The sequence below is a fragment of the Camelina sativa genome, unplaced genomic scaffold, assembly GCF_000633955.1.
Source record: "Camelina sativa cultivar DH55 unplaced genomic scaffold, Cs unpScaffold00485, whole genome shotgun sequence".
Taxonomy (NCBI): Eukaryota; Viridiplantae; Streptophyta; class Magnoliopsida; order Brassicales; family Brassicaceae; genus Camelina; species Camelina sativa.
In genome coordinates, this window is record NW_010921708.1 from 159240 (window position 1) to 174128 (window position 14889).

At 35.6% G+C, this 14889-nt stretch overlaps 1 protein-coding gene across 1 annotated transcript; it reads right to left on the minus strand.

The window, feature by feature from the left end:
* Positions 1 to 11089: 11089 nt before the first annotated feature.
* LOC104773193 lies at positions 11090 to 12581 on the minus strand. The gene is made up of 2 exons (XM_010497770.1): positions 12524 to 12581; positions 11090 to 11994 (listed from the first exon to the last, which is right to left on the minus strand). The coding sequence occupies exons 1-2, from the start codon at positions 12579 to 12581 to the stop codon at positions 11090 to 11092; spliced, it is 963 nt and encodes a 320-aa protein (XP_010496072.1).
* Between the last annotated feature and the right edge of the window lie 2308 nt (positions 12582 to 14889).

Sequence of the window (14889 nt, forward strand, 5' to 3'; positions counted from 1 at the left end):
AGACTTGCGGAGAGGTTTAAAAGAATTAATTTGGCCACCTATGTCACCAAAGTGCACTTATCTTTTCGTTCAAGGGTCTTGAGAGAACTCTAAAGTTAAGCGTGTTTGAGCTGGAGTAGTCTCAGGATGGATTATCTTCCGGGAAGTGATTGCCGGAACTGTGCGAGTGAGGACAAAACACAGAGAAAGATCATGTGGTAATTTGTAGGGACGGTTAACAACTCTTTTAAAACCTCCCGGACGTAGCAAACCGGCCGTCAGATATGGATGGGTTCACAGGTCTAGAGAGAGGACGTGAGACCCATTAAGTAAGGTGGGCTCATGGACGGGAATTGAACATTGGGCCCACTAAGAGATGGCGGTCGGGACGTTACATCTTCTCACTGGTTCAAACAGCGGGTTCGAACCAATATCATACGATTACCATTTTTTGCCATTTATCCTACTTGTAGATTAGTTTATCTGAACCATCAGTAGCTTTAACATCATCCCAATCAACCATCTTTGAACAATGTTTTTAGACGTAGATGCAGAGCCGGCCCCAAGCATAGGTTGATGAAGCGTAATATGATTGGTCATCTCCTTCTATGACATTACTTGAACTTTTTTTTGATTAGGAAGTTGAAGAAGTAGTCAAATCTACTTCTGTAATCTCCAAACCATTTATAATCATTAAATGATCTTACAATTATCATATAATCACTTGATAAATAGAGATTAATAGGTGAAATATATATTTGAAAGTAGTATGATATATATATATATATATATATATATATTACCTGTTCACTGGACATGATAGAAGAGAGATCAACATGTATGTCTTAGTCAACAATCTCGAGAGGAGTCGTTTTTCCTTTTGAACAAACAGCAGCAACGTTGTAGATGTCACAACTCCCATGAATATATTTTGGCTCGATAGAAAGGAAAAAATGAAATATCTTCCAAACTAAACCTTTAACTTTTTGAGGCATAGCTTCAAGATCCTCGACCTAATCATGTACCTATATTACTAAATAGTTAAGTAGTACATTGTTCAATTTATGAATATCAACACTTCTATTAGATAAATTTTACCTGATCATAGCTATCGTTAAGAAGTTCAGCAGGTGTTTTTTCAACAATTGCTGCAGAGAAATTTTCAAACACCATACATTTTGTTTCTCCGGTTTGGTCCATGATTTTAAGGTGTATCCAAAACCTGAATCATAATTTTTGGAATAGTGAGTTTATTATTATTGAAGTACTGACTATAGTTGACAAAGTCCGTAAATATGATTAGAACATATGTTTCATGAAATTTACTTTGGAGTGACGGATTTGGCAAAGTCTTTGCGGACCTCACACCAAAATTTTCGCTTATGTTTATGTTTTTCATCTTCCAACTTAATGGCATGTTCAATGATGGTATTTTTGTTGCATTCCCTACATGATAAGTAGACCCAACAATAGTCTGTATCAATTTCATATATTGTACAAACGGTGCAACATATCCCAACCTACAAGAAGATAATTTATTGTTTATTACATGTGTATAAATATAAAAATTAATACAATTATGTACAGTTTGAAAATTATACACCTTATATGCATTAAGAACTTCTTGGATAGTCGACATCGTATATTCTTCTCATTCTTCTTTTCTTTTCCACAAAAAAAAACCTTCCTTTGCAAAGAATCCATGATGGTCAATTGCAAGTCATCAGTAGGAAGCCTTATTTTAGAATGGAACAAAATATTGTTACAAATAATTTAATAAGAATATAAATTATTGTATATTATTTTAAAAAAAGTAAAAGTTCATTAAAATATTAACTTGAGTTATGTCTGTGTTGATCAGAACTCGTGAAGAATCAATTAGACAGTCCAAACATCTACATAAATGTGTAGTAATACTCAAATTTGAAATCACGTTTTTACTAAATGTGTATGTCGTCATCAAGTTAGAAAATATAGAGGGATTACCATTTTTAGATTGACTTTGGCAAACCTTATTAGTCAGAAAACAACACCATCGATAGATTCTTGACAAGCTTGATTAAGTGTTTTAGAAAATTTTCTCTAAAGAGTAACAGTATATGAAACGACTGCACCCGGATTCGCAATCCTCACACAAGATCCACAGAAAACGATCTCACCAGAACCCCATAATTCCAACGAGACAATCGGCGTAGAAATCGCTCCTTACAAAAATTTCCACAAACAAAAGCTAGGTCTAACTAACAAATTCTCCGCATCCACAAAAGACATTCATAAAAACGTACTTCAGCCCACAAGCACCTTACATTCATAGAATCTGATCACTCCACATCGGACTCCTTCAACATCCAACCAGACAAACCACTTGTCTCCACTTCTAGGAATAAGCTTCACTTAATCATGTATTCCAAACAGCACCTCATCTTGATACTTAGTCACACAACCAACCACCCCTAAACGACCAAGTAACAAGAGAGATGACCTGGAATACTCCATTCTGCTCTAGCCATGGACTTCACCTTACCAACGATCCATTTCAACCTACACTAACTCCAGTCGTTCTCCAACGACCAATCACACAACAACACGCTGGTGTCGACCGACACTACCTTGGTGTCGATCGACACCCTAACATTGCCACCAAACCATTCATGCTAAACTTCCATATTAACAACCGATTAATTCATAAATCAATCGTCCACCAACCTACCGTTGGATATGGAGCATGTAGCACCACGAAACTCCCCACCAAATGTTAGCCAAATCGGACTTCATTTCATCTTCCAAACGTTACTCCAAAGTATTCATCCCAGACCAGTTTGTGCTGTCCGTCTGTGGATGTTGGTGCCGAACGGCACCAACCCAGAAATCACAACCAGAGCCTCCCTTCAAGCTCCCTTTTGCCACAAAGCCCTAATTTTTCACAACCATCAATTCTCTAATCGATTAATCATCAAACAACATAACTTACCTCGATAACAGCCATGAGAGAGCCTCCTTGTCTCTCTGAATCAACCACCAAGCTCCCATCCTTTTCCTCACACATGAAGAAGATGGATCTCCCTTCTCCTCCTCTTTTGCCTCAAGCGCAAGGTCTCTTACTCCAGCATCCTTGATGCACAACGAAGGAGAAACTCCTCTCAAGCCCAATGCTCGATCTCCTCTTCTCCCTCACACAAAGACCTCCTTCTTTTTCTCATTCATTCCCTTTCTCCTCCCTTCAAAGAGAGAACCCACAGCTCTTCTCTCTTTTTAGGGCAGGAGACAGCTTCCCCAAGGAACTCCTAACAAGAAAAAGGCATTCTCCTTTTATAAGGAAAGTTTAGGGTTCTCTGAAACTGCTAAACCGCACAAAACCAGACAACAAACCAAACCGACTAATCCGAAACGTTGCTAGTGTCGACCGATACCCTTTGGTGTCGCTCGACAATTAGCCACAACAATGTTTCCAGGTTACGGGCGTTAAAGTACATGAGTATCCCTATGTAATAACTATATTGAAATACACTAATTTTATGTATACATATTTTTGAAAAAATCGAACATATGTTTTCTATAAACATAATACGAATGATAAATTTTGTATTTAACGCTTACTCATTGTTTCTCATGTTGAAATCAGTTTTCATAGTTGGTTTGTTAAAGGTAGTGGGCCCTATGTAACGCCTCGACCACCATCTCGTAGTGGGTTCCATGTCCACTCTTGGCCCATGGGACCACCTTTTTTAATGGACCTCACGTCCTGTCACTATATCCGTGAGTCCATCCATATCTGACGGTCGGTTTGCTACGTCCGAGAGGCTTTATAGGCTTGTTTACCGTCCCTACAAATCAGCAAATGATCTTTTCCTATCTTTTCTCTTCTATCACTTTCCAGAAGATTACCCATCCTGAAACTACTCCAGCTCAAGCACGCTTAACTCTGGAGTTCCCTCAGGACCCTTGACCGAAAAATGAATGCACTTTGGTTACATAGGTGACCAAATCAATTCTTTTAAACCTTTCAACCAGGGTGCCACATGATCTTTTTGGCGTTAGCAGCATGCAAAATAAATATAAGTTAAGAAACTTCTTACAACAGCAATCGACCAAAAACATCTTAATTGTTTCTTTGATTTTTGTGGAGTATTGCCTCCAAATATGCAAAATCTTGACTTACATACGCCAACTGACGTTGTATGGGTTTAGAGACTTTAAGGGAGTGATGGGAAGAGGTGCTGCTAACATTTTGACTGAGTTTGGTATGTTTAGAGATTTTTAAACGAAGCTGATGAGACTATATTTATACAGTTTAGGATTCTAACTGAATATTATTATGCAAATTATAGTATTTAGGTTCATATTCGGTAAATCGCAATACCTTATGTATATTTTCTATACATATATTAAGATTTTTTTCCGGATTAAGTTTTTAATAGCTAACCGAGTATTGATATATATTTGGAAACTTGAAATAATTGCCGGATCCATAGTTTACTTGGTTAACAAGATAAATATTAATTCCTCTGATTTGACAATTTGTAATATTGGTATTTTTGGAAACATTTTGTTGCCAAGTTCTAGAAAATTTATCTGAGATATATTCAGAAACTCGAGATATTTCGAGATTCATAGTTTAAATGTTTGATTACCAAGATCAACATTAATCCCTCAGATTATAATAATTAAATTAAATATTCGAGATTTATGTATACTGCCATATTCGGTTTTTTTGAAATGATAGTGTCAAATAAAAAAAACAAATAAAGAAAGAGAATAAATTAAATCAGAAATCATAAGGAAATAAAAAATTAAGTTAACTTTTAAAAAGCAGATAAAAAAACTATGTGAGGCAAAAACTTTCATTAGACGTCCACCCCTCTCAAATTTGGTACCACTGACATAAGGTTTCCGATTATTTTACTACCAGAACATTTGTGTTTTTAGCTAAGCTGTATGGAATCGGGTATGTGGAAGCGGAAGCGTTTGGAAGTGGAGAAGCTAATTTTTTATAAAAATTAAGAAGCGGATACGTGTTAAAAACGTATATTTATATATATAATATTAAACATAAGATTATATTAATAAAATGTTGAGACAAAGGAATTAAAAGTTTCATTACCTTCTAAACATTTATCTACCAACTAATACATATTTAAATTAATTAATAATTGAAAAGTGAAAAAAAAAAATAATAAAGCAGAACACTAACTAAGTAAACAATTAGACAAACCACACTTTAAAACACACACAAGAACAAGTGACGTGGGGCAATTGACGAAGTCACTAGTCCATGAGAACAAGGCCCAGCCCGTTATCACTGTCGATTGTCTTCTCCGTTCAAAGTCGCATCTTCTAAAGCCATCTCCGTCGGTCTATTCAGGCTCATGGTGCAAAGTAATAAACTAATGTTCAGGTTAATGACTTGTTTGTTTCATCTATAAGCCGTAAACTATTTCATCTTCTCCGATCTAACACCACAACGCTTCTAAGGCTTTGAATGGGAGGACAGAAAAATAGCAGATCACCCTTTATTGTAGTCCACTTATCACTAAGTTACCATTCAAAAAAAAATTATTTTTAAAAGTTAATGCAAATGAACTGTGTGCAGTTCAAATTTTTTGGTCTTTTTGTGGTAAATGCAGGAAAAATAAATGCAGATATAGTCTACAGTTTTTTTGATGCTGTTCACCCTTGATCTGCAGTTGAACAACCAAATACTTAATTTACTTTTATTCTGCTTGATCTGTTTGAACCACTTGATCTGCTCTGTCTGATATGCTTTCTCCATTCAAGGCCTAAATCGGAAACGTGCAATTCCACGGTGATTCCAACCACCTTATTTTGGGAATCGCGATTCCGAACGATTCCAAGCGATTCCGCTTCCGGTTCCGCTTCTCGAGCGAGAAACGCCTCTTCACCGACGAACGTAGGTTCTTAGTAACAGATGGTGGAAGTCAATGATCTAAAAGAGGTTAAAAAGGAAAGTTAAAAATTGAAAAAAATGCAGATCTAGTCTGGTAACCAGCGTATATATCAGACTTTAAAACAGGTAAATGACAATTTTACCCTTTTATCTGATTTTTTTACATCTTTTTTCTTCTCGTCGCTGGAATCTGTTTCGATTTCGGGAAAAACACTCCCGACTCATCTTCAACGCCGAGTGATTCTGCCAAGGGGAAGCTCATCATTATGGCCCAATCAAATAACACTATCTAATCCTAAAATCTCACTGCCACCATAGAATACAAGCTTCTTCTCCAGATTTTGGGTTTTTTCGGCTCGTTTCCAAAAATTAGATCGCAAGGCTTCAAAATGGTAACTCTTCTCTCATTTTGATGATCTCCTCAATATGTGAAACAGCCATAGCACAATTCGGAATCGATTCCGGGGTGGGAAGCTCATCACGACAGCAGGAAAGGGGAAAAAAAAAGGTGTTAGAGCAAGGGATCGAACTCAATTCTTGTTAGATCCAAAACAGCCTCGCTATCACTATACTACACCAACCTAGTCGTTTACTTGTGTAAATAGGTTGATTATATCTATTTAAAAACGTGTGACTGAATTTAATTTCGGTTTCGCGATTCCGTCACACAAGTTAACATCTGTTAAGTCGTGTGTTCGATTCTACCAACATTAAAAAGATAAAGTTTTTTTCTACACCAATTTAATACATTGGATATTTTTATTCTAATCAAAAAGTATTGGGTATTAAACGTCCATATAAAAATAAGTTGAGGTTTTTTTGGGAATTTTCTCATTTCCAATAGCATTGTGATGTAATCTATATATACAGTTTTGGAGATATTTATGAAAGAAAGCTTGAAGTTCATACCTATTTACAAATATGACATTGGTATTAATTATTAATTTATTTTTATTTAATTAATTAATATTAAGTTTCTATTTTTGAAAACAAGATTTCCCATCTTAAATAAATTTCCAAAACAATTGAACCAATCCCTTTAACATTAAGTATTAAGTTTATAATTAATTTAATTAATATTAAGTTTCCAATTTTACAAAACAAACATATTTACCATTCAATTTGATATCTTATTCAAGGAATAATAATAAATTATAAAAGATATTGTTTGCTCACAGATTTATTTTTATTTTTATTACGTATTTAAAACTAATTTTTACTTTCACGGGTTCCGTATTATGAGTTTTTGTGGATTAAAAATCTTTGAACATGTTGTCTGACCCGTCTAGCATGACGGATTTGGACTATAGAACCAACACTAAAACTATTAGTTTATCTAATATATACTATAGATTTGTAATCATAGTTTTGAAAGTTAACTTATAAATTATTTAGTATATGAACAACAAAATATTACACATACTATAACACATTCTTAATATTTCAAAAAAAAAATGAAATATACATAAAAATATGCACTAACATAATATATATGCATATACCTCTGTTTAATTATAGAGAACAAAACAAATCTAGAATTTTATATTCTATCTAATAACAAATTTAATGTAATTAGGTTATAAACTTCATAAAACGTAAGAAGAAGAAAATAATTCTAAACAAAATTCTAAATTAATAAGATAAAAGTTAATTAATTGAGAATTTGAAAACTAAATAAATTAAAAATTATTATTTAAAATATAATAATTTATAATTTAGTCCTGCGGTGTACCGCGGGTGAAATCCTAGTTTTTTACAAAACTAATAGAAGGGATGGTTAGAGTACGAGCTTATTCATAATCATAGTTGATGTTATATTTAGACAATGTCCTATTAATGTATACAATATTAAGACCTTTTCTAACCAACGCTCAAATCCTACTATATTAATTGGGAAGTACAAATTTGAAACTAACCTTGAAATGTGTAAAAAATTACATTCAATTGCCATTAGAAAATTTTAAATTAACTTAATTAATTAATTTAAATAAATATAATTAATCAAAAAAAAAAAACACTCACCGATAAAATATAAAAAAAAATCTAGAAAAATATATTTTCTCTCTCTAATAAATTATGGACGAACTTACTAAATATTTATTTAAAAAAAAAATTTAAACCAATCAGAATTTTAAAAACTAAGATTTTATATCCAAATATACAATATAATTATTTTGAATAACTAAATTTCGAAAATTTTGTTAAGATTTCAAATTATGATTCTCCTATCATCTTTATTTTATTATAATTACAAATTGTTTGGAATTTTCATATAATAATTATGATTAATAAAGTGCATAATTTTTTTCTGCATATGTTGTGATTTGAATTTTAAAAAACGAAGATATATTAATCAATCTATGAAAAATGTATGTTTTAATTTTCACATTGGCGGGTTGGTAAAACTAAATTTATATCGATAATTAAATAATAATTTTTATCTACTCACAATTATAATATTAAAATTACTACTTTATATTTCACAAAATAATGATGAAAATACAACAAACAAACAATATAAAACTGTAATATACGTCAAAAATAAAATACTATAATATTCCAAAATACTTAGTATTCAAATACACTAATAGATTTACAGAAAATTTAAAAATAAATATTATCTCAAACAAAATAATTTTTTTAAAAATTATATAACAATAACTTTTATTATTATATTATAATTTTTTATAAAATGTTGATCCGTGCTTAAAGCACGGGATATCTCCTAGTAAGATATTAAACGACGTAGCCAGTCGTATTTTTGAAATGTATCTTCCAACTACAAACACTGCAGTTTTCTGTTTATCAATTTTCAACTTCAGCTTTAACGAGAAAAATAACCTGTTCTCTTTGCTTGTTAAAAATATGAATGTGGTTTTATTATTATAGCATTACATTTATTCTGTGAAACATTAACATACATCAACATATATTAATAAAAGAAGTTTTTATGAGTTCCATTTGATATTGTCTCGATTCCAATCAAATGACAGAGAATCTGGTGAAAGCTGAGGAGAATTATTATATATAGGATTATGTTTTTCCTCGACTTCAATCACATGACGCTGTTTTGGTGAAGGCGGAGGAGGATTATGTATAGGATCAGGACCTCCTGGAACCTTTCTCTCGACTCCAATCGAAGATGGTTCTTCACGAATAGCATCCATTGACGACACCATTAGGAACAAGATTAGCATTATGATTAATACCGCACCTCCATTCAAAACTTGCATCTTTTCTCTCTCTCTCTCTTTTTGTTTTTTTTTTTTAATTTCGTTGTAATTTTCTTTTAGTTTGTTACTCTTAGTTCCTCCTTTTTCCATTTTATAGTGGATTTTTTTTTTTTTTTTGCTAAGTAAGGGAGGTAACTAGTCAAATGTAAATAATATAGATATAGCAATGAGTAAATTAGAAGATGTGTATTCTAGTTGAAGGCTCCAGCAAGGAAATAAGAAAGATATTACTCTACCCAGAAGGAAGAACCAAGTCAACTAAAACTAAGACCAAATTAAATAAAATTAAAGGGAGAGGAGAACTGAAACTAAAGACCAAGAACAACCAAATCCGAACAAGCAAAACAAATACGAAGAAAAAAATCAAGAACGGTCAAAACATAAACTAAAAAAAACTAATGGCACCATATGAACAGAAATAATTTTTTATAAGAATACATTAATGCTTTTCATCCAAGTAAATGGGGCATATTTTGGAAAAAAAATAAAGCTTTTTATGTTAAAAAAGGGCTTTTCCGTTTCTCCACTAAACTACCCCAATTTAGCACTTTGGGCTTCCACCCTCCCGCAAATTCTTGGTGCAACGACTGTAGTAAGAGCCGGTAGGCGATTGGCTGCTCGTACTCATAATTGGTTTTTTATCCAGGGTATCAATTTTCTATACAATTGTAGTCAAAATGTTACTAATTCAAATGGTTGTTGTTAGCAGATAAGATATGATCAGAACAATGCAAGTCAAGCCAAGTAATAAAGGAAGTTTTATCTAACAGTCTAAAATGAACAGAAATAAAAAGAACAAAACAAAGAACTACTTGACCGAGGTACACGATGCAAGCAATCGAATACCGGATCGAGTAGGTGATCGCCTGGTCGGGTGAGAAGAAAACAAGAACTGATGAACAACTCGAGGCACCACACAATGCTGATGATCGAGTACCAGGTCGGGTTGGTGGTCGAGTTAATGATAAAAATTTAAACAATCAAATACGAAAGCTCCTAAGGATGGGGTAATCGGTTCATAAGTATTCCTAAAAAATCTAGAATGTTTTACATGTCTCAAGAATTCTATTATCTAGACAATGAATTTCTAAACCTTGCTAATCCACTCTCATGGCAGAAACAATCAACCCCTAATCACTTCCTTACCCTCGTTGGAGAAACATGATTAAACATGCATTAAAATCCAATTCACTATCATAGTAATTCCTCCTTTTTTTTGGAACGCAATGTACTGGAGATACCCAAATACTATCTAAGATAGGATAGATAACTCCAGCATCAAGCAATTTTAAAATTTCCTTCTTTACCACTTCTTTTAAATTAGGATTTAGCTTTTGCCAAGGGTCGACACTAGAGTACGACTCATCTTCTAAATTATTCATATGGGTGCAAAGATAAGGAGAGATTCCTTTAATGTCATCTAGAGTATAACCAATTGTTTTTCTATATATTCTTAATTTAGTCCAAAGCAATATCAGATCTTTATCTGTTAAACTAGCATTGACAATAACGAGATAAGTTGAATTTGGTCCTAGAAAAGCGTACCTTAGCCCGGATGGAAGAGGTTTCAACTCTATCTTTGGTGCCTTCAATTCTGACCAGTCATCAGAGTCTTGGTTTGATGACTTGACGGGGAGCTCGATCATACTGCACGAGGGGGTAATCGAGCAGGTGGCCGGGTAGTCTCCTACAGAGATAATTATCGAACTGCTGCATGACATTACGCACGATGGGATTATCGATTTGCTAAAATTTCCTCCTTTGGGGCTCCACACTCTCCTCCATGGTTTCACCCAGACCCTCACTTAATTATGGCTCAATGACTGCCCTGTAAGTATCCAACAACTCCTTGTAGAATTATGACTCTTGATGTCCAAATCCCTCCCTACCATCCTTTATCAGGGTTGTCTTTAGGCAGTCATCTTCTGTTACTTCTTCAAACATTTCTTCACAATTTGTCTATTTCTATAACCTAGAAAGTTTGGCCAGCTATAGTGGGTTTTTTCATGGCGTCCTGAATATCAAAATTCATGGTGAAACCCTTTCCAAGGGTCAAATAAATCTTCCCGTTCTTCACATCTTTCATCGTTCCTGTCGTGACTAAGAATGGTCTTCCCAGGATCAAAGGATTCTTTGGTTCCACATCAATTTCCAAGACCACAAAATCAGTTGGCACTTCTACAGATCCCACCTTAACTGGCAGATCCTCCAACACCCCATGTGGTAGGCTTACAGATTTATCTGCCATAATTAACTGTATATCACTAGGTTTGAAATTCTTAAATCCCAACCGTTTGGCTACAATTAGTGGCATGAGGCTGACTGATGCTCCCAAATCGTAAAGGTGTTTTTCGAACGACAATGGTCCTATTAAACATGGAGGAGTAAACGATCCTGGATCGCCAAGTTTCTTGGGGGAGACTGTTCTTTGAATAACGGCACTACACTCGTGGCTAAGTATGACTATCCCTTGGACTTGCTTGATCCTCTCCATCACTGTAGCTTTCAAGAATTTCTGGTATGGAGGTATGAGGGCAAAGGCATCCATTATAGGCATATGAAGCTCAAGTTTCTTCATCTGTTTGTCAAACAATGCCTTGTATTTCTGTAGAAGTTCTTTGCAAAACCTCTCAGGAAATGGTAGAGACAGCTTGTAAGGCGGGGGAATAAAGCGTTTTTCCTTCTTCTTTTCGTCACTTGTCTTATTAGGAGGGTTTGTTTGTATCCGAGGGTCAACCCGATCAGGAACACGAGTAGTCTGATCGGGTGCCGGATTGAGTGGAGTTGCTGATTTGATTGGTGGTTGCTCGGTAGTTGTTTCCTGACCAAAATTCTCCCCATCTAGGTCATAACTGTCCTCGGTGATGGTGTTTGGTGCTACTCGGGTTGGTAAAATGCATCCACTATGTAAGGCAATTGCATGTGTGGATGCGCGTGTAGTAGAGGTAGACGCAGTCTTGCGCCAAGTTGTCTTATTCGGAAGTTCAGAGTGTCAAACTTATGGTGTAAACCCTTATTGGTGGTCGCTATGAGACTGTCCATGTCAGAGAATCACTTTACTGTGTCAACCACTTGACTTGTTTGAGTAAGCATAAATTGTTTCATGAGTCTATGTAGGTCTTGTTCTGGATCAGGTTGTTGGGTAGGTGGCTGTTGGTGCCGACCAGTGAACTGAGGTATGTGGTTGTAGCCTCTATTGTTTGGGAAAATTTGCTTTGGCGGACTGGGAATATACTTATTGTAGCCTTTGTTGTAGCCGCCTTGATTGTTGATGTAGTTGACATCCTCAATCTGAATAGTCTCCCCATCTTGTAGCTAAGACGGCTCTTCTTCAGAAGCAAAGCTTATCTAGTGCTGCTGGCTGAGGATTATCTTGTCCAACTTGTTGTTAAGGGCTTTCATATACCTTTTATACTTCCCGTCTTCGTCTCATGAAGATCTGATAGTCCGATCATAGTCCTCATTGTAGTGACCTTCAAATTAAGCCAAGTTCTCCACAAGAGCCCATCCATCATCAACATCCTTGTTGAGGAAGTTGCTATTACTAGCTGTGTCTAACAACATTATGATCTTAGGGACTATGCCGCGGTAGAGGGTGCTGAGTAATGACGCATTGCTGAATCCATGATGAGGGCACCGGCTGGCATAGCCCTTGAAACGTTCCCATGCTTCGCCAAACGTTTCATTATTCTTCTGAACAAAGCTGGAGATGTCATTCCTCAGCCTTGCAGTTATGGAGTTGGAGAATAATTTAGCGAGGAAGGCTTTTTTACAGTCCTCCCATGTGGTGATAGACTCCTTAGGCAATGATTTTTCACATAGGTGTGCCTTGTCACCTAGAGAGAATGGGAACAACCTCAACATGAAGCCATCTTCACTGACTCCATTGATTTTGGTTAGGCTGCAGAGCCTATCAAACTCATCTAGATGATCGAATTGGTCCTCCATTGGCAATCCATTAAAATTGTTGCTCTGGATCATCTGGATGAGACTACTATTGATCTCAAAATTGTTGTTAGATGGAGCATCTCCAGAATGTTGGATACTCAGAGACTACACTACCGCGGCGTAGTATGTTGGATGACCATGCCTCTTTGTACCCTAAGATCATGCATACGCCATGGCTGCAGAATGTTGGATGACCATGCCTCTGAGTATAAGTAGATGGAGCATCTCCAGCTCCAATGTTGGTCCTCTCTTGAGGGGCAGTTGGACCGTTTTGCTGATTCATTTCCACCTCAGGTTGTGGCTCTACTTGTTGTTGTACTTGCTCCTGTCTCGGTAACCAAGGTCTATCAATGTTTTTGATGAAGGGACTGAGGTGCTGCCTACCTTTGGATCGTTTTTGCATGCACAACCAAGTATCCGAGTAGATACTCGAAGGTCAACACGATCCAGGTGATCGGGTGACTGATCGGGTTGAACCTGAATCACAAAATAAACAAGCAGAAGAAGCAAACAAGTCAGTACAAAAATAAATAAAATAAAAAGAACTTGATCTAGCAAGTTTTGAAATCCTAAACGTAACAAATAAATCAACCAAATTGCAACGACACGAAAATGATAATTGGTTTTTCACCCAAGGTATTAATTTCCTATGCAGTTGTAGTACAAAGGGTTATCAATCCAAATGGTTGTTGTTCGCAGATAAGATGTGATCAGAATAATGCAAGTCAAGCAAAACAATAAAGAGAGTTTTGTCTAACAACCTAGAATGAACAGAAACAAAAAGAATAAAACAAACAACTACTCGACCGAGGTTCACGATGCATGCAATCGAGTACCGGATCGAGTATGTGGTCGGGTGACAAGAAAACAAGAACAAAATGATGAACAACTTGAGGCACCACACGATGCTGATGATCGAGTACCTGGTCGGGTTGTGGTCGAGTTAATGATAAAAGTTTAAACAATCAAATATGAAAGCTCCTAAGGATAGGGTAATTGGTTCATAAGTATTCCTAATCAACCTAGAAATTTTTACAGGCTGATAACTCTCTAATTTACATGTTTTAGACACCCTTTTTCATCTATGTTTTGCATTATATATACCCTAACCTTAGCATTTTTAGGTCCTTAACCTTAGGAATTTTCATTTAGGCCAAATAGGGTGCTGCATTGTTGCATTTATGCATTTTGGATGAAAACAGGTGCTTTGGATCCCAAAAAGGGGAAGAATGAGGTAAAACCCGAACATGTACCCGAAGGAGTGATCATGCGAAAAGAATAGTCCAAACCTTAACCCGATCAAAGAGGATCTGAGCAAAGAAAGAACAACCCGAAGACTTACCCGAGCATCCACACGACTCGAACCTCTTGCACAGCCTCGAGCAGATCTTCGGGCAGAACTGAGCAACTAGGTCAAAGGGGTTTCCATATATAAACCCCCTTTCTTTTTCTCGTCCTAGAAAGCCGCAGACACTCACGAACCAGAGAGCGAGAGCTTTTAAGAGAGAGAGAGAGAGAGAGAGAGAGAGAGAGAGAGAGAGAGAGAGAGAGAGCGATTTACACATTTTCTTACTTTGTTAGGATTCGATTTTTACTTCTTTTGCTACTCTTCCAGTTTCGATTCTGTATCCTATTTAATTTTATCTTATTTTTAATTCAATGCAACTTTCATTCGTTTATGTTTTTATGCTATTTACCATGAGATCTGAGTAGTGAATCAAAGTTTCTAAGGATGCCTTAGCTTGATTGTTTATTTTATAAAAATTTCTTTCTAGATTGGTGTTCTTAATGCTATTTTCAGGCCGAGAGGTTGAGAATAGATCT

Excerpts from the sequence above, each read along its gene's own strand:
- LOC104773193 (XM_010497770.1), bottom strand. The coding sequence starts at position 12,581 with ATGAGGACTATGATCGGACTATCAGATCTTCATGAGACGAAGACGGGA. Across the intron at positions 11,995-12,523 it reads GAAGACGGGAAGTATAAAAG|CACCAAACACCATCACCGAG; the intron begins GTATATGAAAGC and ends CAACCCGAGTAG.